Raw genomic sequence first — 24,910 nt, 5'->3', positions numbered from 1 at the left:
CTGTGATGAGAGACGATCTAGCATATCCTGCTTGACTGTGTTCAAATCTCCATAACAAGGAATAACTATTTTCCTGTGAAGTTTTCATTTACAGCTACGGCTCTTTTCAACACACTGTTAGTTGTCATTTTATCATTTCCTTTTAAAGGAAATTCACTTCACTGATGAAACCTGACTAATATGTTCTGTATATAGATGTATCTTAGATGACAGGTGTTTATAATTTACCATAAATTACTATGTAATACAATTAAATTTTATCGTCACAGTATGACTAAAACATTTCCGATGTGACGTTAAATCTCAATTCACTAACTCACTTTATAAAGAGCGCGTTGATGGCATATGTTGTCCGAAAGATTCGTTTGTGCATCACCGGCAGAAAATGTCACAAACACACAGTTCTGCATCATTCGGTGACTGCTATTGCAAAAACTATCGTTTTGTGTTTGCTGGTCAGATTTATATGAACAATTGTGATGTTCTGTTTATTTTATTGTCATTTGTTAACACGTCTTGATAGAGGTTAAGACTGTGTGCGTAATTATATAGTCTTCACACGCTGATATGACTGATATGAGATTTGTAGTCACTCACTCACTGATTGGGAGGTTTGTAACAACTAGTAACTTTGTTATGGACAAGTGACCACGTTTACTTGCAAGCTCGGCTGCCCTGATTGTTTCTGGTGGTTACATCTACAATATTCCGTGACAGTACATATTTACCAATGTCCTCGTTTTCTTTTGTGCAGGCCAAATGGAGGACATTGTCACCGTTACTGTTTACAACTGAAGGATCCGCTCTGTTGTCTAGTAGCATTTCAAACACATCACGTGCATTGTTTTATGTCCACAAGGTGTAGCTTGAGAACATGTTTCACTATCTCCTCATCGTCTGCCATACAGGCGAAATGAAGGACGTTGTTACCATCACTATTTACTACTGAAGGATCTGCTCCGCTGTCTAGAAGCATTTTAAACACATCAGGTGCACTCTTTTCTGCTGCTAGCAGCAGAGGGGTCATCTCATTAGATCCTCTAGAGTTTATGTCCACAAGGTGTAGCTTGAGAACATGCTTCACTATCTCCTCATCGTCTGCCATACAGGCGAAATGAAGGACGTTGTTACCGTCACTATTTACTACTGAAGGATCTGCTCCGCTGTCTAGAAGCATTTTAAACACATCAGGTGCACTCTTTTCTGCTGCTAGCAGCAGAGGGGTCATCTCATTAGATCCTCTAGAGTTTATGTCCACAAGGTGTAGCTTGAGAACATGCTTCACTATCTCCTCATCGTCTGCCATACAGGCGAAATGAAGGACGTTGTTACCATCACTATTTACTACTGAAGGATCTGCTCCGCTGTCTAGAAGCATTTTAAACACATCAGGTGCACTCTTTTCTGCTGCTAGCAGCAGAGGGGTCATCTCATTAGATCCTCTAGAGTTTATGTCCACAAGGTGTAGCTTGAGAACATGCTTCACTATCTCCTCATCGTCTGCCATACAGGCGAAATGAAGGACGTTGTTACCATCACTATTTACTACTGAAGGATCTGCTCCGCTGTCTAGAAGCATTTTAAACACATCAGGTGCACTCTTTTCTGCTGCTAGCAGCAGAGGGGTCATCTCATTAGATCCTCTAGAGTTTATGTCCACAAGGTGTAGCTTGAGAACATGCTTCACTATCTCCTCATCGTCTGCCATACAGGCGAAATGAAGGGCGTTGTTACCATCACTATTTACTACTGAAGGATCTGCTCCGCTGTCTAGAAGTATTTTAAACACATCAGGTGCACTCTTTTCTGCTGCTAGCAGCAGAGGGGTCATCTCATTAGATCCTCTAGAGTTTATATCCACAAGGTGTAGCTTGAGAACATGCTTCACTATCTCCTCATCGTCTGCAATACAGGCGAAATGAAGGGCGTTGTTACCATCACTATTTACTACTGAAGGATCTGCTCCGTTGTCTAGAAGCATTTCAAATATACCAGATGCACTGCGTTCTGCTGCTAACAACAGTGGTGTCATCTCGTTATATCCTCTACAATTAATGTCCACAAGGTGTAGCTTGATGACATGCTTCACTATGTCCTCATTGCCTCCAATACAGGCGAAATGAAGGGCATTGTTGCCATAACTGTTAACTACTGAAGGATCCGCTCCGTTCTCTAGTAGCAATTCAAAAGCACCGATTGTATTGTATCTTGCTGCTAACAGCAGTGGTGTCATACCATTAGATCCTCTACAGTTTATGTCCACAAGGTGTAGCTGGAGGACATGCTTCACTATCTCCTCATCGTCTGCCTTACAGGCGAAATGAAGGACGTTGTTACCATCACTATTTACTACTGAAGGATCTGCTCCGCTGTTTAGTAACAATTTAAACACATAGTGTGCATTGTGTTGTGCTGCTAGCAACAGTGCTGTCATCCCGTTAGATCCTCTATAGTTTATGTCCACAAGGTTTAGCCTGAGAATATGCTGCAGTATATTCTCATCTGCTCCTAAACAGGCGAAATGAAGGATGTTGTCACCATCCTCGTCAACCACTGAGATATTAGCTCCTTTTTCCACAAGAACATCAAATACTTCCCTTCTTCCATGCAATGCAGCAGACATCACTGGTGTCATTCCCCAACCGTTATTACTGTTTATATCCACAATGGTTTGCATCAGAATATAATTCACTATCTTTATTTTTCCTCCTCGACAAGCCCAATGAAGGACGTTGTCACCATTCTGGTCAGTTACTGACAGATTAACTCCTTTTTTCACCAATATGTCAAACACTTCTCTGTTCCCATCATGTGCTGCACACACCACTGGTGTTTTTCCGTCAATGTTTTTTCTATTTATATCCACAATGTTTTGCATCAGAATATAATTTACTATCTCAACATTTCCCCCTCGACAGGCCAAACAAAGGATGGTGCTACCGTCCACGTCAGTATCCGACAGATTAGCTCCGTTTTTCACGAGAATATCGAACACTTCGTTTTTCCCTAGAGATGCTGCATGCATCACTGGTGTCATTTCATCATGACATTTACTATTTATATCTAGGCTACTTTGTATGAGAATATAACTCACAATATTGACGTTTCCTCCTCGGCAGGCACAGTGAAGGATGTTGTGACCATCATCATCAGTTACTGACAGATCAGCTCCTTTTTTCATAAGTATATTGAATACTTCGTTCTTCCCATGAGATGCTGCAAGCATCACTGGTGTTTTGTCTTCATATCCTTTACTATTTATATCCAAAGTGTTTTGTATCAAGATATAATTCACTATCTTGACATTTCCTCCTCGACAGGCCCAGTGAAGGATGTTGTCACCGTTCTTGTCAATTACTGACAGATCAGCTCCTTTCTTCATCATCATATCAAATACTTCGCTTTTCCCATGAGATGCTGCAAGCATCACAGGTGTCTTCTCTTTGTATCCTTTACTATTTATATCCACAATGTTTTGCATCAGGATATAATTCACTATCTTGACATTTCCTCCTCGACAGGCCCAGTGAAGGATGTTGTCGCCGTTCTTGTCAATTACTGACAGATCAGCTCCTTTCTTAATCAGCATATCAAATACTTCGCTTTTCCCATGAGATGCTGCAAGCATCACTGGAGTCATTTCTTCACAATCTTTACTATTTATGTCCACGCTGGTTTGATTCAAGACATACTTCGCTGCATCCACATGTCCGCCGGTGCAGGAAAGATGGAGGCTGTTTCTACTTTTCCGATTCACTGCTAAAGCATTAGCACCCTTTTCTATCAGTAACTCAAGCACATCACTGTTTCCATGATATGCTGCTAACAACAATGGTGTCATCTTATTGTCATCATTGCCGTTAATGTCAATAATGTTTTGTGTCAGGATATATTTCACAATCTTCACATTTCCTCCCTGAGAGGCCCAATGAAGGACATTTCTGTTTGTACTATCCTTTGCTAGGGTATCAGCTCCTCTCTCTATCAGAAAGTGAAACACAACATTGTTCCTATACCCTGCTGCCAACATCAGTGGTGTAATGCCATTCTTATCTGTACTGTTTATGTACAGACAAGTATGCTTGATGACATATTCCACTATCTCTACATTGCCCCCTTGACATGACACATGGAGGATATTTTGACCATCATCATTCTCTTTTGACATATCAGCTCCTATTTTCATAAGGAAACAAAACACGTCCATCTTCCCAAACAGTGCTGCCGACATCAACGGTGTTGTCCCGTTTCCTCCCCTGCTGTCAATATCTATGATCTTCCTTGAGTAGATGTACTTCACTGTCTCCAGGTTTCCCTCCATACAGACAACGTGTAAGATATTGTTATCCTCATCATCCTGTAGGGTCAAATTTGCACCTTTCTCCACTAGTAATTCCAGTAATTCTCTGTGTCCTGCCACTGCTGCTACCATTGCTGGAGTCCTACCTGATGGGCCTTTTGAATTGATGCTTGCAGGATCTTGGGACAATATGTATTTAACTTGATGTAGGTCTCCTAGCCTGCAGGCTTCTAGAAGAGAAGTGTTGACAAAGATCCGGCTGTGTGTTCGATGATGCACATCTGGAAGAAACAATGGAAGCATGACACAGTGGTCTTAGACCATTGTTAGGGTTTCGACCCATCATGCCTCAAGCACCCCAGAGAAGTGTATCATATTTTCATAGTTGTCCTGATCAAAGAATTCTAAAAAAAGGCGAAAATTAAAAAAAAACAAAGAAAAAACAAAAAAAAACCAAAAAACATTTAGCATTTTTCGGTGTGCTGAAACTAGGGTGTACTAGGGTGTGCTAGTACATCGAGACCTCTGGCCTTCAGTAAATGATCTTTCACTTGCTTTGTTATTCAACTGGAATCCTTCTCATGTTGCTTTTTTCGCTATTAACATTTAGGAATCATACATGATCCATTATGTCATGGTACTTACTGTTTCACTTTCTGGTATTCCAAGACTTTGCTCATATGAATGTGAGCGAGTGAGTGAGTTAACATTTAACGTCACATCGGCAGTATTGCAGCCATATCGTGACGAGAGCATTCTTAAAAAAGGAATCTATGTATATGATAAAAACCTGTCGACGAAGGACAGTAAAACAACTAGACTATCACAATAAGAAATAAAACTAGCGTGAAAAGTTAAAACTAATATTCCTATTCTGACAATACAATATAAAAACAGGCTATATAGATCACCAACAACTGAAGGTAGATCACCATACTAGGGGCCATGGGGACTTACAGTACTTCTGCTACCTGCATGGTCCCTAGCTGGATTTACATCATCCCCTCAGTTGATGGTGATTGTAAGCAAGATTAGCCACAAATTATAATGACACATATTCTACGGCTAAGACAAAATGGAAGATCAAATTTGACTTCAAGTGTTTTGGGACTTACGTATCCTCTCAGGAGGACAATAATTTTACAGTGCTTTAACCCCCCTCGAGGATACAGCCACTAACACTCTAAGTTACTACTTCAAACTTCCAAGCATAAACTATTCATCTATTTACAACTCATTTAGCAAATCTAATTCTTTTAAAAATGCAATAATTAAATGAGAGCTAACAGAATTAAAAAGATCCTTCAAAGTTCGTGAATTAAAATATTTATCCCTTGTGATGGAGTATTCAACACAGTCAAGCAGGACATGCTTGACTGTGATTCTTTCATCACAAGGGATACAAAACGGAGGATCTTCGCCTTTTAATAAATACTCGTGAGTATACCTCGTATGGCCAATGCGACATCGTCGCATAATGACCTCCTCAAATCTGGACTGACAACCCAAGTAAGTATAACCGATATAAGGTTTTATTTCATGTAATTTATTTATACCCACTTGGGTGTCCCACTTCTTCTGCATCAGATCACGTATATAAGATCTTATTGCAGCTTTATAATCTGAGTATGGAATAAGAAGTGGTGTCACAGATTTGTTGAGTGCTGCTTTAGCTGCAAGATCGGCCATTGTGTTACCAGAAATGCCAACGTGACTAGGTAACCAACAAAGAACAATGTCGCACTGGCCAGTAGCAAGATTATTGTACAATTCAATAATTTCTATCAAAAGTGGATGTTTACAAGAAATATTTAATAGCCTGAAGGCAAGAGAGAGCGTCTGAATAGAATATATACTGTTTATGTTTAGGGTGTCTTTGAATATATTGAAGAGCAGTTAATATGGCGTTTGCTTCTGCAGTAAAAATAGAGCTGTTATTGGGAAGTCTAGAAGATATTGTTCTCGATCCAATGACAGTGGCACAAGCTACTGCACCACCGTCCTTGGATCCATCTGTAAATAAGGGTTTGTAATTGCTATATTTATGTTTTAATTGATTATATTCTTGTTTATATTGTAATTCATTAGTTTCTGATTTTTTAAATGAAGTAATGTTAGGTCAACTTGTGGCCTAGCCAACTGCCAAGGAGGAGAAGAAAGGAGACGGGAGGGAGCTATGTTTTCCAACTCAGTTCTGGCCGAAGAAAGAAAGGGTTTAATTCTGTGTCCTAGAGGTGGAACAAGAGAAGACCTCTTGTCATACAAATTTTCATAAGGCGGATTGAACACACAGTCATAGGCTGGGTTAGATTTATTAGAATATAGTTTAGTAATGTATTGTAAAGACAATTTTATACGGCGTTGTGAAAGAGATGATTCGTCAGCCTCAACATAGAGACTGGCAACAGGTGAGGTTCTAAAAGATCCAAGACAAAGTCTTAGACCTTGGTGATGGACAGAATCTAATAGTTTGAGGTTGCTTTTACAGGCTCCACCATACACAGTGGAGCCATAATCAAGTTTAGATCGTACCAATGATCTGTATAAGTGAAGGAGGGTAACTTGATCCCCTCCCCACTTTGAATTTGAAACAACCTTTAACAAATCGAGTGCCTTCAGACATTTAGCTTTAAGGGATTTAATGTGTGGCAAGAAGGTTAAATGAGAATGGAAAATTAAACCCAGGAACTTGGCCTCCTTTACAACCTTGATGGGAGTGCCATTTAAAGATAGTTCAGGGTCCTTATGCGGCTTATATTTTCTACAAAAATGTATGCAATTAGTTTTGGATTTAGAAAATTTGAAGCCATTTTCAAGACACCATTTATTTATTTTGTTCAAACATAACTGCAGTTGTCTTTCAATAGTGTGCATATTTTTACCACGACAAGAAATATTAAAATCATCCACAAATAATGATCCATCAATTGAATCACTTAAAACCTTGGATAAACTGTTGATCTTAATACTAAACAAAGTGACAGACAAAATACTACCTTGAGGGACACCCTGATACTGATTATAATGATCAGACAGGGTAGAACCTACTCGGACTTGAAATTGCCTGTCTTTTAAAAACTCTGATATAAAAAGAGGCAAACGACCTCTCAATCCAAATTCATGTAAATCCCTCAAAATACCATGCTTCCAGGTCGTATCATACATAAGCTTTCTCAAGATCAAAGAACATTGATACAGCATGTTGTTTATTTACGATTGCATTTTTCACGAAGGATTCTAAGCGTACCAAATGATCAATGGTACTGCGATTTTTCCTGAAACCACACTGAATATTTGTAATGAGATTATTGGTTTCAAGATACCAAACTAATCTATTATTCACCATACGTTCCATGGTTTTACAGACACAGCTAGTGAGAGATATCGGTCTGTAATTCGACGGATCTGTATGGTCCCTGCCAAGTTTTGGTATTGGGACTACAATGGCATTACGCCACGAAGGAGGAAATGCTCCAGACGTCCATATTTTGTCAAATATATCTAAAAGTGTGACCAGACATGGTTCAGGCAAATGTTTCAGTAGCTGATAATGAATATTGTCATCACCTGCTGCAGTGTCATGAGCTTGGTCAAGAGCTGTATATAACTCATGTAATGAGAAAACTTCATTATAATCTTCACCATTATTTGATTCCAAATTAAGTTTTTTTCTTTTCCTGTTGTTTCTGATATCTCTGAAGCTCAGGGACATAATTTGCCGATGAAGAATTTTTGGCAAGTGTTTCGCCAATTTTTTTTTGCAATATGAGACTTGTCAGTAATTAAATCATCACCATCTTTGAGATGGTGAACTGAAGATTTAGAACCTTTACCTTTAATTCTTTGAACCATGTTCCATACCTTGGACATTGGCGTGCGCGAATTAATCCTGGAAACGTAGTTCCTCCAAGATTGCCGTTTGTTGTGTTTGAAGGTACGACGGGCTTTGAGGATTTTAAACTTATTCAAGTTGTGGACAGTTGGATGATAGCGGAAATAATTTTCCGCCTTTTCCTCGCTTTTCTGGCTTGCCTACAATCGGAATTGAACCATGGTTTCCGTACATGTGGAGCAGTAGAAGACCTAGGTATACACTCATCAGCTATTTCATTTAAAGTGTCAGAAAAAAGCCGAATAGGATCAGTTACTTCACTGAAACACTGCGGCCGTAGTTTAGATGTGCATAACGTTTTAAATAACGACCAGTCTGCCTTGGAAAAATTCCATCTTGTATAAGATGGAGAATCAGATGGATTAGTTGCTGTTAAGATAGTTGGAAAGTGGTCACTTCCACAGAGGTCATTGTGGACTGACCACTCAAATTCATTTAGTAGAGAAGGGTCTGCAAGAGACAGATCCAGAGAAAAGTAGGTGCCAGTTGCAGGGTGCAGATAAGTGCTTGAATCATCATTGTATATACACAAGTCATTATTAGCAATGAAATCTTCCAGTATTTTACCTTTAGAGTTTGTGTTTGTACCACCCCAAATCGGGTTATGTCCATTGAGATCACCCATTAAAATACAAGGTTTAGGAAGTTGGTCATAGAGAGCTTGAAGATCAGACTGCTGGAGTGCTGAAGAAGGTGAAATATATAAAGAGCATAGTGTAAAGGTAACGTGAAGAGTTAGTCTCACTGCAACAGCTTGGAGACTAGTTGTGAGTGTTACAGGGCTATGGATAACATCCTGTTTTACAAGAATTGAAGACCCTCCAGTGGCCCTATCACCTGGAGGTGAAAAACAATTATATGAAGTGAACTGACGTAGATCAAAAGCGTCTGTCTCCTTCAGATAGGTTTCCTGGAGACAGAAAGCGGATGGTGCAAAATCCTGGACAAGTAGCTGTAACTCGTTGAAATTGGTCCTTAGGCCTCTACAGTTCCACTGTACAATATTTTTGCAATGGATTATCGTTTGGGCGGGTTGATTGGGGGGATCTAGCGACAAGGGCGACAAGCTGTGTGCCCTTGATTGGACGTTTTCGGACACGTCCATGTCCTCAAGTGATCCGTATTTATTATAAAGCTTAATTCTGTTTTCAGACCCTTTTGGGGCTCTGCCACTTTGCTTTTTTGAAGAATCAGGCATAGGTTTAGTTTTTCCTTTAGGAATTTGTTGGACATTTGACAAAGATTGAGACCTTGCAGGTGGCTGTGATGATGAATCCGATGACATGCGAGGAAGTAGCTCAGCAGTCTGAGTAGAAATAGCGGGTGAAAAAACCTCTGGGGAATCAGTGTGCACCCAAGTCAAGTTTGTTTGAGCAGCTGAAGAAGACGTAGAAGCCTTAGAGGATGGTTCAGATGATGGTTTTGTTTTAGAAGCATATGTTTCTTGTGGATCGCATCTTTGAACAAGTTGTTTCGCTTCGGCAAAGCTGATATTTTGAGTAAATTTTAGTTTGTTTATTTCCATCTGGTACGTCCAAATCGGACACTCTTTTGAGAAAGACGAATGGTCTCCTGAACAATTGGTGCATTTCTTGTAATTACTGTCACAATCTTCTGTTGTGTGGGTCTTCTCACCGCAGTGAGCACACACAACAGACAATGTGCAGGAATTTACACCGTGACCATACTTTTGACACTTGAAACATCTGAGTGGATTAGGAATAAACGTTTCCACTTTGATGTGACAGTAGCCGGCCTTTATTGATTTTGGAGCCGTTGGAGTGGAAAATGAAAATAAATAGGTGTTGGTTTGTTGGATCTGGTTGTTTCTTCGGGTTGTGAAACGTTTCACAAATAACACACTTTGATCCTTCATCTCTGCAGCGATGTCAATTTCCAGCATATCCGCAAATAGTCTATCACGGTCTCTCACAATACCCTTACTAGTGTTAAGAGTACGGTGAGGAGAGACTGACACTGGAATGCCTACAAATGATTTTGTTGAAAGGAGATTGGTTGCCTGTTGCCTCCTATTACACTCAACAAGCAAAGAACCTGTTCGTAAACGTCTAACGTTTCTAACATCACCTGCAATGCCCTGTATGCCTTTTGATACCGCAAAAGGGTTCAGCTTTAACGGAGTGTTGTCAGTGGTCTCAATTACAATAAACCGTGGCCAGTAGTCAATGGATGTGGACAGTCCTTGGTCTTCAACATCAGGATCAGTAGTATCAAGAGGACGTTTTGTTTTTTTGAGGGGAGTTTCGTAAGCCTTGGTAAGTTTATATTGTTTCATCATCCGAGCTCCCCACCCGCCACGGAGTATCACAAGGACAATGCTAAAAGCAGGCGGGTTTCCTGCCTGCAGCACCAAGGATACCCGGATGGTATACTCAAGCAGAATAACACAAAAGTATTTATTCCACTTGATTGGCCCATGAGCCACTGCCTTCTGGACATAGGACTCAAGGCAAGTTACGAAATTTGAATTGTACAATCGAAATACAAATGAATCATCATGAAGCCAAGACAAAAAATTACATATTTTCTCAAATTTGTGAACAACATTTACATGTACAGGGCTTAGCATGACCAGCCGATTGGTTGAACCAGGCCCATTCAACCACCCGTCTAGGTAAAGTCAGGGCCAAAGTGGTGTGTTGAGCAATAGGAGCAATAGTCCTGCTCCCATGCTCTCAACCACCAGGATCCCTTCCTCCACCGACACAGGGCCGCAACCCACGGCAAACGGGTTGGTGGACCAAATATCCCCCCGGGTCCACTACGGGGGTGTCGGCGAGCTCTTGGCGTTACCCAGCACCCACCACGAGGAGGTGGCTCGCCATGGGTGCCTCATATGAATGTTAACGCCTTTCTTGACAAACAGAAGCTTCTCTCAGTGGCACAGGCTTCACTAATTAAAAAGTGCGAAACTGCATGCAGAGTAGTTTTGATTTACTGGTTTGATGTTGACAAATTAGGCCTGAAGATTTCATTCAGGGATTTAGATTTTAAGGCCTTTATGCGGCAGCAGACCCTGATGGCTACATGGCAAATTGAAGTATTGTAAACACTGACTGAATATAACCATATTAGGGACTTTTGGGTCTTACATAGCTTTTGCTGCATGGACAAAACAAAACAAATCAAATTTAAAATCAAAGTAGTAAATTCAAAATCTGTATAGCACGAAATATCCAGAGTCCAGCTTATGTGTTCCTCGTAGTCAAATGCTCGTTTGAACAGGATGTTTTGGGGTTTTTTGTCGTTTCCCGACACCAGGAACCTAACTGAAACAAAATGCAAACTTAAGTTTCAGGTAGGTTTCCGGATCGTTTCTTTACGTTTCCATCATATTTTCTGTAAATAAAAACTCACAAATTCACCACATACCGGTAGGGCACCAGTGAGTTTCCCTTACCCTTGTAAGGCTCATGTCCAGAAGGACAATAATTTTACAATGCTTCAACCTCCTTAGAGGGTACAACCACTAACAATTCAAGTTACTAATCTAAACTACCAATCATTAAAATATATCTATCTACAGAAACATATTGCTCAAAATTGAACCATGAAATCGATTTCCTTTAAAAAAAACAATGATTAAATGACAATGACAACTAACAGTGCTAGAAAGGTGTTTGATACTTTTGACATTGAGAAATTTATCCCTTGTCACACAGTCGAGCAAGATACGTTTGACCATGACTCTCTCATCACAAGGGATACAAAACGGGGGATCCTCACCTTTCAGTATATATTCGTGTATATCTTGTGTGGCCAATGCATGATGACCTCCTCAAATCTGGACTGACAACCCAAGTAGGTATAACCAATATAGGGTTTTATCGCATGTAATTTATTTATGCCTTCTTGGGTGTCCCACATCTTTTGCATCAGATCACGGATATAAGATCTAATGGTGGCTTTATAATCACTGTAAGGAATAAGATGTGGCGACACAGATTTGATTTTTTGAGTGCTGCTTTAGCAGCAAGGTTAGCCAAAGTGTTACCACAGATTCCAACATGGCTTGGTAACCAACAGAAGACGATGTCGCACTGGCAAGTAGCATGATTATTATACAATTCAATAATTTCAATTAAAAGTGGATCTTTCCAAGAAATATTTTTAATCGCCTGAAGGCAAGAAAGAGAGTCCTAATAGATTATATATTGTTTACGTTTAGGGTGACTTTGAATATATTTAAGAGCTGTTAGTATGGCGTTAGCTTCTGCTGAAAAAATAGAACCGTAATCTGGTAATCTAGACGATATTGTTCTGGATCCAATGACAGTACCACAAGCAACTGCACCACCGTCCTTGGACCCATCTGTAAATAAGGATTTGTAATTGTTATATGTAGGTATCAATTGATTATATTCTTGTTTATAGACACTCATTCGTTCTGATTTTTAAATGTAGTTAATGTTAGGTCAACGTGTGGCCTAACCAACTGCCAAGGAAAGAAGACGGAAAGGAGCTATATGGTCCAACTCAATACCAGCAGCAGCAATAAACGGCTTTATTCTGAGCCCAAGTGGAGGAACAAGAGAAGACGTTTTGTTATACAAATCCCCATAGAGAGAATTGAAGACACAGTTATATGCAGGAATAGTTTTGTGATATATTGTAAAGATAATTTGATACGGCGTTGTACAAGAGATGGTTCATCGGCCTCAACGTAAAGACTGTCAATAGGTGAGGTTCTGAAGGACCCAAGACAAAGTCTTAAACCTTGGTGGTGGACAGAATCAAAAAGTTTAAGGTTGCTTTTGCTTTTCCACCATAGACGATGGAGCCATAATCAAGTTTAGAACGTACGAGTGATCGATATAGATGGCGAAGGGTAGCTTGATCCCTTCCCCATTTAGAATTTGACACCACTTTTAATAAGTCATGTGGTTTCAGTGATTTGGTTTTAAGTGATTTAATATGCGGTAAAAACGTTAAGTGTGAGTCAAAGATTAGACCCAAGAACTTGGCTTCCATCCGATCTTTAATGGGCGTCCGATCTAGCGACAGTTCAGGGTCTTTATGTGGTTTATATTTACGACAAAAATGTATGCAGTTAGTTTTTGAATTAGAAAATTTAAAGCCGTTTTCAAGACACCATTTATTAATCTTGTTTAAACACATATGCATATTTTTACCATGACAAGACATATTAGAATCATCGACAAATAACGATCCATGCATATTTTTACCATGACAAGACATATTAAAATCATCGACAAATAACGATCCATCAATTGAATCGTTTAAAACTTTGAATAAACCGTTGATCTTGATGCTAAAAAGAGTGACAGACAAAATACTGCCTTGTGGAACACTCTGATCCTGATTGTAATGATCAGACAGGGTGGAACCCACGCGGACCTGAAATTCTCTGTCATGTGAAAACTTGGCAATAAATTCACGCAAACGACCTCGCAACCGGAAGTCATGTAAATCTCTTAAAATGTCATATTTCCAAGTGGTGTCATATGCCTTCTCAAAATAAAAAAAAGACAGACACAGTGTGTTGGTTGTTTATTAATTAGTGCGTTTTTAACAAATGATTGCAAACGCACTAAGTGATCGACAGTACGTCTGTGAAAAGAAAACCGAAGCCAAAGCCTGATGCTTCCAAACAACAAAGTGGCAGAGCTCCTAAAGGGTCACAGAATAAAATTCAATTGTTCAATAAATATGGGTCTCTTGAAGACATGGACGTTTCTGAAAACGTCCATTCTAGGGCACATAGCTCCAAAAGAGTGTGGCTAGATCCCCAATAAATTCCCCCAAAAGATAGTTCATTCCAATAATATTGTACAGTGGAACTGCAGAGGATTCAGAACTAATTTACCTGAATTACAGCTATTAGTCCAAGATTTTACACCTTCAGCGATATGTCTCCATGAGACATATTTAAAGCAGTTTGCTGACTATCAGCTGGAAGAGATTCCTCGGTCTGTGATGATATAGCAGGGTACAAAAGCTGTGGAGAATAGTAAATTACCCAAGTCAAGGTAGTTTGGCAGCCTGTAGTTGATGTTGTTTTAGAGCTAGAACCCGATGATGTTTTTGCTACTGCAGTATAACTTTCTGGAATATCAGATCTCTTTACCAGTTTTTTGTTGGCCTCAGAAAAGGAGAATTTTGAGTGAATTTTATTTCATTGATCTCCATTTGTTCTTTCCAAATAGGACACTGTTTAGAAAATGAAGAATGGTCGCCTGAGCAGTTGGTGCATTTTTTTACAATCACTGTCACAATCTTCTGTTGTGTGTGTCTTCTCACCACAGTGAGCACACACAACAGACAATGTGCAAGTATTTACACCGTGTCCATATTTCTGGCATTTAAAACACCTGAGCAGGTTGGAAATGTAGGTATCAACTGGAATGTTACAGTAGCCTGCCTTCACTGATTTGGAAGCATTTGGAGATGAAAAAGTAAACAGGTACGTATTCGTTTTAATAGTTTCATTGTTTCTCTGAGTTCAAAAGCGCTTTATCCTTCATTTCACATCCTATATCAAAGTCCGACATATCAGCAAACAATTGAAACCCAATTGAACCTTTACTCGTGTTTAAGGTTTTGTGAGCAGAGACCGTGACCGGAATACCCAAGATTTAATGTTCATCAGATTGGTAGATTGTTGCTTTTTCCCGCATTGAATTAACAGTGCACCCGAACGTAAACGTCTAATATTTTTCACATCCCCTGCAATACCTTGAATACCCTTGGATACAGCAATGGGGTTAAGCTTTACCGGTGTCTTGTCAGGAGTCTCAATTACAATGAAACGCGGCCAATACCCAATCGATGCAGACGGTCTATGGTCTGTATCAACAGGGTCAATATCAAGTGGACGTTTTGTTTTTTTGGTTGGAGTTTCATAAGCCATGGTTAGTGTAATATGGTTCATCATCCGAGCTCCCCACCCACCACGGAATATCACAAGGACAATGCTAAAGCAAGTGGGCCTCCAGCTTGCAGTACGAAGGATACTCGGATGATATACCCAGGCAGAGGAATTAGAAATAATTAATCTACCAGATTGGCCCATGAGCCATCGCCTTCTGGCATAAAACTCTAGGCAAAAGTTCAGAACTTCAAAAATGAATTTTAAAATCAGAAAAGCTCAATGAACAAATACGCCACGACCGAAAGTGCAAGTCCAAATAAAATTTGTGCAATGACATACATATATATATACTTCATGCAGAGGGCTTGGCATGACCAGCCGATTGGTTGAACCACCCGTGTAGGCGAAGTCAGGGCCAAAATGGTGTATTGAGCAACAGGAACACAGTTTCAAGCCCCTATTGCCCTCAACCACCAGGGTCCCCTCCGCCGCCGACACAGGGCCGCAACCTACGGCAAACGGGTTTTGGTGGACCAGATTTCCCCCCGGGTCCACTACGGGGGTGTTGGCGAGCTCTTGGCGTTACACAGCACCCACCACGAGGAGGTGGCACGCCACGGGTGCCATACATTATTACAAATCACAAAATCCTGTAGATTTATCTTTATTCAGAGAGGAATGACTTGCCCACTCACAAGGACATAAATCACTTACACACATGCATATATATAATTATTTTTTTCATTTTTCTAAGAACAGGGTTAAGTGTTTTCAAAACCTACATGTTTGGAATGTGTGACGGAATGGTGACTCAGAAACAGAATCCTTAGTTGTTGCTTTTCCAGACATAGTGAACGCAATGAAATAATTGAATTGTACATTTAGACGTTCTGTCCTATCCTTAACTATCTTGAGTCATATTCTCAATGACCAGGGTGGGACATCTTTAAGTGACAGGGACTGAATGCGTCTTGTTGGGTGGCATTGCAAGGTTTTTACTTTTGCCCTGGCTCTGGAACTTGCTGGAGCCATTCGTTCATTGTCTAGTAAAGTCCTACAATGCAGCAGCTCCTCGTGTTCCCCTGAAACTGCAACAGTCACAACAAGCACAGTTCTAGATGACTGATGAAATTTATTGCAGTGTCAAAGTTGGGAGGAAGGCTGAAAAGAAAGAACCCCCCTCCTGTAAGAGTTCATGCAGAATGCATCATTTAAGCCAAATAATTTTAAAACTGGTGAAGCACATGGTCTTCAACAGACAGTTACAATAGCTGGCAAATATTTAGATAATGAATGAAATAATATTGTAATTAAATGTGTTTTTACAATTATGATGCCGTGAGATACCCTTTTACTAAATAATGTTTGTTTGCAGAACAAAGTATACAGAGATAAGAATACTGAAATCTTCCTCACCTGAAAAGAGAGAACTCCCTCCTTTAAGAGTTCATGCAGAATGCATGAGGAGGGCAGGTGAGGAAGGAAGTTAGACAAGAGGACCAAAAGGCCAATCAAAAGACAGGTAGCATCTGACAGGTGTCAAATGAAGTCAGATGATAGAAAGTTATGTCAGGTGGTGGAAGTTTCTATGAATAGAGAAGGGGAAGTCCAGGTGAAGCTGGAGACATCAGAGGCTGCTAAGGGTATTGAAGATTGTAGATGTTAGTGGCTGACATTCTACTCTAGACACGAACAACATAAAACAGAATGAAATGATGACAACGACAATATGTTTGACAATATATATATATACACAATTTAAGGATATGATGAAACTGAGGGGGGGGGGGTTAGATTATGAGAGGATGGTATTTATGTGTTTACAACCAGTGGTTATATCCACCACCCTGCTACATACACCCTCGCCATTCAAAAGCGACACTGGTGGGATACCCTCACGCAGAACACTTTGTTGTACAACACACTGTCCATCTGTCATCCATTTTGGCTTTGTGCGGTTACGTCTGACTCGGCGAGTCAATGACTGGGGAACAGATGATACTGAGCGAGGTGGTCCACCACCCTGCTACAACTACAACCACCTTCTGTTTCCTTTCTCAGTTCAGTTAATAGTAGCTAGATTCTTCATCCGCTGTTGGAGTTTCTGAAAAAAAAACAGCTGATGCATAAGTTATGTCCATCACATATTCTAGGGAGCGTTGCTTGGTCTAATTAGATAATTACTCATTGCGATGATGGGTAATGACTTGAGATAAGAAAAGTTATTTTATTACAGTTATGTTGTGATGTGGCAATACGCAGAACATGTCAGAAAAATGACTCAAACCCTGGTGTCAGGAAGTGTATATAAACTGGTACAAGTGGTATTAAGTAGTCCAGTTTCAGAAACATACACATCTTTTCTTTTGTGTTAGCATTTCCTGTTTGATTTCCATTCTTTCCTGCCTTCTGTCATGCTCACAGTCCATCTTGCTCCTCCATATTCCCCTATTAAGAAAAGCATATGCGTTTATTTTGATTTTTCTAATAATATATTATTACAATCCCACAACCCTTATTTTGATTATTATCATATTCACCATGTATCAAACAAAGTAATAAGTAACTATGGTATATGCATTACTAAAAGGGTAACATCATAAGTTTTCTATCAGCATTAACATGATCAACATGATCAAGTAGAAATTATGCGCCACACAAGCCTTAGTGTGCTACGTCAATTCTCCTAGATATTATGGTTGCATCAAATACTGAAAACATCAAAGCTAGCGTTATCAATGATAATGAATGTAAACTGGAACAATATGCTGATGATGATGAACTGTTTCTTGATGGGGCTGAAGAGACACTGTATGTTACCAAAATTTGAAAATTTAGAAGATACGTAATGATCTGAAAATAGAATGGGTAGTTGGTGTTTTTGATGTACAAGGTATTAAGTTTACACCAGGTCAGGAAGAGTAGTGGGTAAACAACGCCAGAAAAAGACTGGAGGAGATTAATAGATTCATAGCAGTCTTGGAGAAAAAGAAATGTAAATTGGTAAAATAACAATAATATAATTGGTCAATATTTACGATTCCCTGCCCAACCTACTAGCAGGCTGTTTCACTTCCCTTGAATACAACTGCACTAAATTTGTTTGGAAAAGAATGGTAAAGTTAACCACAATGAAAACAACTATGAAGAAGGGGGTTTGAGCACGATTGATACTAAAACCTTTATGGACACTTTGAAATTATCTACTTTAAGACGATATTGCAAAAGATGTGATAAGGACAATCCATGCAATATACTTTTCAAAGACATTGAAATTACATTAGGATTTATATAACCTTTTAGCAGGATGCGCTGAAAGCATGACAGGTATTTTAAATATATTATCATGAAAATGTCTCGAGCAATAATAAAAAGTCATTTTACCTGAAATAAGTCCGAACTTTTCAATGATTCTTATCCCAACATCCTGAAACATAAAGAGACACACATTTGGATTATGAATATATGTCGATTGGTAATATTTTCCAACTAATTTTCATGAACTAATTATTTCATCAATATTTCCATTTTTACATAATTATCAGGTAAGAAAGCCAACACTTCTCACTTGAGTGGCGCTTAATCAATTTCTCTCTAACACAGTCTACACGCGAGGTCAACATACTGGGGACAGCACACCCAAGTCACGAGATGATCTGTACCCATCATTTCCCTTACTAGAGACGAGTGAGTCAGGACGTGTTGCTTGGCTGCTCTATCTTGTTCCTTGCATCTTTCTGTCTTTCTACTATATCCCTCCAAGTCGGTTTCGGGTGCTTTTAGTTACCTGCTACTAGGAAGTTTTCTCTTTAATTCTTACTTGTTGTTAGTGGGTCTGCTGACGATTTCACTCGTCCCTCTTGCACGTGCTATACGCACGTCCCGATTGTGTCTCGGCTCGCGCTTGTGTGGCTCGTGTATTCGACCCCCTGTCAAACTTCTGCATTCCTCTTTAGAGGATAGACGGATAGGCAGACCTTCCGCCTTGACGGAGAGGCGGAGGACAGGCGAACACTTCACCTGGGTGGACCCTCCATTAGTTCTCTTAGGTATCGAATCTCTCCACCTCTGTGCGAGAGACGGGGAACAGACGACCCCTTCGCCGGGGCAGACCCTTCATTAGTTCCCTTTATTATCGCACCCCTCTGTGCGGAGTAGTGGAGGACAGACGGACCCTCCGCCTAGGTGGATCCTTCATTACATATTTCTTCTGTCGTTTCCTCCGCCCCCTGTGCGGAGTAGAGGAGGATAGGCGAACCTTCCGTCTGATCGGACCCCCTCTGTCCTCCTTCTTCCTCTGCCTCTGAGGAATTAGTTATTCATGAGGAGGCAGAGGAGTTTGACTCTCAATCTGAAGTGGAGTCGGCGCCCATTAGGAATATGCCAGAGGGGAACGTTTCTCGCTTCTGCTCTCCTATTTGGTCTGTTCTGAGGGAGGACGGGGCTGTATCACAGGAGGTGAGGAAGGAGGAGAAGAAGAAGAGGAAGGATAAAGAAGCGAAGAAGTCTCGTGACGGGGAGCAACTTCTCCTTTCGGTTAAAGGGCTAGTGGAATCCATCCCCTCCACTCCGTCCCCATGCCTCCGCCTGTTCCCTCTCCTTTTCCCAGGTCCTCCCTTCCACGGGAGTTCTTTGACACAGGAGACCGTCCTCTTATTCCCATCCTTCCGGAAGGGGTGAGGGATGGCAGTGACCCTATCCTTCCAGAAACTAATCCTCCAGTCTCTGAGTCTGCTTCTAGGCTGGAGGCTATGGCCGAATAGACTGGCGTGGTGTTGGCGGAGGTAGAGGACCAACATTCCGCCGAGTCTAGAGCGAGAGGAGTCTTTCTGCCCTGAAGGCTCAGTTGTCCCTCCACATCGCTTCCTCGAAGCAGCTGCTCAGTAATTGAAGGAGGCTTTTGTCTCCGCCGGACCAAGTCACTTTATCCCTACGGTGGCGACCTCGCCAATTCCGTTAGATCCTCCCTCCTTGGATGTGGACATCTCTCGATTGCAATCTGCAGGCGTGCCTCACAATGTGTCAGACAATCACCTCAACCATTTGGACAAGGAGGCTAGATCCATCGTGGGGCTGAGCAACTATGTTGCTCACGCCTGTCAAGCTATGGTCACTTTCACCAAGGCGACAATGGAGCAGGGCATTTGGAGCTGTTGCCGGCGGAGTGGCACAAGTCACCCTATCAGCTGCCATTATCAACTTCAGACGGGAAGGCTCCCTGGTATGTCCTGCACATCCCCATTCACTTGGCGGATCGCAGGTACCTCCGTTTCATCTTGAGGGGCAGGCACTTTCAATGGAATGTCCTCCCGTTCGGGATTTCCTACGGCTCACTTGAAGTACGGTCAGACGGCGGGTACCTGATCGTCATGGCAATTCGTCCAGTTCCTCCACGAACTCCAGGTACAATTCCTCATGTATCTGGACGATGGGTTCACTCACAACCTTTCATCGTGCATTCTCGAGGCGCAACAGGACCTCGTCATCCACGTCCTTCCACGCCTAAGGTTGTTAGTGAACCTGGAGAAGTGAGATCTAGAACCATCCACCTCTCTCCAATACCTAGGCGCCATATTGGATACAGAAGCGTTCAATGCCTTCGTACCCAAGGAGCGGATGTCAAGGCTAGCATCCCTAATGACTCGTGCACTATCACTGCCCCTGTCCCTCAGCCAGTGGCAGCAATTACTGGGCCTCCTGACGTCAGCCCAGCACCTGACCCTAGTAGGAGGCTGATGCACGACCCCTTTTGGTGTTCCTCAACGAGCACATCAGGGAGTCCCACTGTCTTGACCCTATAACTCTCCCACCTCACCTAGGACACTTCCTCGCATGTTGGCAGGTGGACGACAACGTCCTCAGAAGAGTTTCCCTAAGAATGTCTCCCCCGACCAGTCACCTTTTCGTGGACGCCTCCACCCAAGGATGGGGCGCTCACTTGGGGTACGGCCAGATGGCAGGTACCTGGTCGGCAGACCTGACGGACCGGCACATCAATGTGCTGGAGTTGGACGCCATCGGGCTTCCCATCCTCCACTGGTCCCTTCCCCTCAGGCACCAGATCTTACTGGTCCACACGGACAGCTTGGTCACAGCCTGGACGATCAACCACCAAGGCTCGACCAAAGCCGCTCCTCTCCTAGACCTGACACTCCACCTGTTCGAACTGGTACACAGGCTCCACCTGGACGCTTATGCCTCCCCCAGCAATTCTTGCACAGGTAGTGGCCAAGCTTCAGGCCACCAAGTCCATCAGACTGCTTCTGGTGGCTCCCAAGTGGCCTGCTTGAACCTTGTTTGTTCCCCTTCGCAGACTTTGTCTGCAGGATCCTATTCGCATCCCTCTCTGGAGGGACCTACTCCTAAGCAAGCCAAGTTGCCACGTTCATGAAAACCTTCAGGTATTCAATCTGCACGTTTGGCTTGTATTCAAAGGGGAGTCAGAAAGAGCGGATACTCCAAACGAGTAGCCTCTGCCCTGGCCTCCTCACAGAGGAATACCACTCAGAAGCCCTACGACTTCCAGTGGGGCTCCTTTTCCACCTTCTGTGAGGACCACGGCGTGGAGGCAGATTCTGCCACTCTGCCCCAGGTAGCTGACTATCTGGTTCACCTGTGCAACGTCAGAGGGCTCAAGGCCTCGTCCATTAACGCCAATCTAGCGGCAATCATGTCCATTGTTAGGAAGAGGTCGCCGGGACTGGACATTTCGGTGCTGAGGGAACTAATCAAGTCTTCCTGACAGGCGGAGGGTCAGCGCAATCAGAGGGCTCCCGAGTGTGATTTGGATGTGGTCCTTGACCACCTCAAGTCAGGTTTTGTATGAGCGTCTGGAAGAGGCTCCCGTCCTCTGCGTCACTCACAAAACCACCTTTCTATTGGCCATGGCCTCGGTGGCCCGAATATCAGAGCTTCACACTCTCCAGGCAGACCTCCTGAGATTCGAGGCCGCAGACGGAGGGTCTGTGTCCCTTGGACTAGCCCCTGACTTCGTCTGCAAAAAAAACAACAGGCAGACGAATTAGGACGTGCATTCCATATCCCTTCCTTAGGGCCATTGGTAGACCCTGCAGAGTAGAGGGAGCGCTCTCTCACTGCCCCGTCAGGGCTCTCCCAATATATACCAACCGCACCAGCTCCCTCAAATAGGGGCGGCAGAGGCTCTTCCTCCCTCACCCCCAGAGGAGCAAACGGGAGATTGACATGAGAGAGCTTGGGGTCTACCTTCGGTCCTCCATTATAGAGGCCTACAAGAGTCAGGACAGGCCAGTGCCGCCTCGAACTAACCCACACGAGGTTAAGGTCGTCTCGGCCACCATGGCTTATCATCACAATATTGTGATGGCGGACATCTGGGCGGGCTGCCTCTGGAAGTCTGGCTTGGTTTTTGCCAACCACTATTTAAGAGCCCTCTCCCACGAGGATCTGGTGGGAATTTCCTGACTATGGTCCCAGGTCTTCACTCAGCAAGAAACGGGGGCTCCCCACCCTTTGAGTCGGCGCAGTGTTCCTCCTCCTTAGGAGGCCTACATTACTCCATCTCTTGACAGGTCCCAAGCTGGGGACCTCAACTCCCCACCTTTGTGCTAATAAACAATTCTGTTGTTTCTCTCCACTCCTTCGGTGTTGTGCTGTCTTTTATTGTGTTTGGTTTCCATTCCGGGTTGCCGTCCGCTCCCCGTCCTTAGTGGAGGTGTCCGGGCAGGAGTTCTCTTCCGCAAGTTCGCTCCCCTCAGTGTTTCTTAGTCATTCCTTAAGTAGAAACGCATGGTCGAGGTCTAGCGTCCACGCTCTCAGCCCTCCGCCTCTGTGCCATTCTGGGCAATACTGACTTTCTTACCTGATAAGTATGTACAAAATATAACATTTTTGATTAAATGTCATTTTTTGTATTTACCTGGTAGAAATCCAACAATCGGGAGTTCCCGCCCAGCCTCCCCTCCTGAAGGTTTCATTAACTGCCTCGCTGGGTAATGGAATAACGGGTACAGGGCATCTCGTGACCTGGGTGACCTACCGCCCGTATGTTGACGTCGAGTCTCTACTTTGTGTAGATTGTTTTATGAGAGAATTTGATTAAGCACAACTCAAGTGGGCAATGTTGGCTTTCTTCCAGGGAAGTATAAAAAGTGACATTTAATGAAAAATCTTATATTTCAGACTCAGCGTACAGGTACATTTTAATGGGAACACGAAATCATATTTGTCTTATGGTTGTACGTGCATCATAATGGAGCATTCAGCTGTCAACAATATTGTTTTTTTACATCATATTTCACATCATAATGCAATGCCTACATCAGTAACCGTGACGGAAGTCGAAATGCGAGCGAGTAGTTACTGAAAAGTAACGTTTCATTCGATACAAACTGAAAATTTCATCTGAAACTTACCTGACAAGGATGGGGTACTGTTAATTTTTCTGCCCTGGGTGTCTCTTGCGATCGCTCAAAGGTTCCCAGATCCTTAGTTCCAAAGCTTCGTGAAATACGCTGCCACATCTCATGAAAATTGTAGCAAGTATCCAGACTGCCACCTCTACTACCTCACTCTCACAGACCTTACTTCAAAACAAGTACGAAGTTTTTCCAATCTTCCGCTTGTATGTTTGAACAAAGATGGCAGCATTTCAAACAAAGACTTATGGGTGCTCAGTTATTTTCTAAATTCTGCTGTAAACATGTGATTAGTCTGCTTACCCTTCATAGTTTTAGAAAAACAGTGATAACTGCAACATGTGTTTAAGTGAATTGTTGTTTTTTTTCACAATGACATCACATCTCGCGAGGCCTTAGTCATTCCTAATCAAGCGCTTCCAGTTACGAAGGCTGGCTGCTAGGTGGGCTGTGACGGACACAGGGACCGGGCAACTCTCTTCCTTGGCAGGCATTAAATAAATGAAACAATAGCATCGATGGGTGCAGTCTGCTTGTAATAAAGTATTCCAGCAATGTAACCTTTTTTTCAATGCAGAAATGCCGAAATTGCCAGACAATGATTCCCATTTAGCAATGCTTACGTCTGCAACTAAATATTCAAAGTTATAATAAGGTCTGATATATTGCATGTTGTGTTATGTATGGTTGGAGGAGCATCAAAACGAATTATCAACGGAGTTAAAATAACAAACGTAAATTTAAAAAAAACCAAAAATAACAATATAGCACCCGTGGCGAGCAACCTCCTCGTGGTGGGTGCTTGGTAAAGCCATGAGCTCGCCAACACCCCCGTTGTGGATCAGGGCTAATATCTGGTCCACCAACCCGTTTGCCGTGGGTTGTGGCCCTGTGTCGGTGGAGGAAGGGATCTTGGTGGTTGAGGGCAATAGGGGCCTGTAGCAGCGTTCCTGTTGCTCAACACACCACTCTGGCCCTGACTTCACCTAGACGGGTGGTAGCATGGGCCCGGTTCTGCCAATCGGCTGGTCATGGCAAGCCCTGTGCATGGAAAATAATCATGTTGGATGCTGTAAACAGTTCCGCATTTATGAATGTGACTGTTAGTATCAGAAATTTACTTCTGTTTATTTGCTAGAGGACCATGCCAGAAGGCGGTGGCTCATGTGCCAGTCTGGTGACGTTGACCTCTCAAATCTGTAGGTTTCCATTTATTTATGACCAGCCACACATTTAATTTGGTAAACCACTTCAGCTTTTCATGACATATTGGCTGGAGTATAACATCTTTGTATCCTTCCTGTTTGCATCTTGGATGTCCGGTGCAATGTAACACTGTCCCTGTTGACACTCCGTGGCGGGTAAGGAGCAAGGATGTTGAATTAATATCTTTCTCAATGTCACAAGACACCTAAGGAGGGGGGAGCGGACGGCAAACACACACACACACACACACACACACACACACA

General features: G+C 42.3%; 1 protein-coding gene across 1 annotated transcript; it reads right to left on the bottom strand.

Moving 5' to 3' along the window:
* Positions 1-832: 832 nt before the first annotated feature.
* LOC137259349 (serine/threonine-protein phosphatase 6 regulatory ankyrin repeat subunit A-like) lies at positions 833-4,432 on the bottom strand. The gene has a single exon (XM_067797027.1). It carries the CDS (start codon positions 4,430-4,432, stop codon positions 833-835), a length of 3,600 nt encoding a protein of 1,199 aa, XP_067653128.1.
* Positions 4,433-24,910: the final 20,478 nt, after the last annotated feature.

The sequence above is a fragment of the Haliotis asinina genome, chromosome 13 (assembly GCF_037392515.1).
Source record: "Haliotis asinina isolate JCU_RB_2024 chromosome 13, JCU_Hal_asi_v2, whole genome shotgun sequence".
Taxonomy (NCBI): domain Eukaryota; kingdom Metazoa; phylum Mollusca; class Gastropoda; order Lepetellida; family Haliotidae; genus Haliotis; species Haliotis asinina.
This window is presented reverse-complemented; position numbering and strand designations above follow the sequence as displayed.

Bases quoted from the DNA above. Each gene is read 5' to 3' on its own strand.
- LOC137259349 (XM_067797027.1), bottom strand. From the start codon at position 4,432: ATGGTAGCAGCAGTGGCAGGACACAGAGAATTACTGGAATTACTAGTG.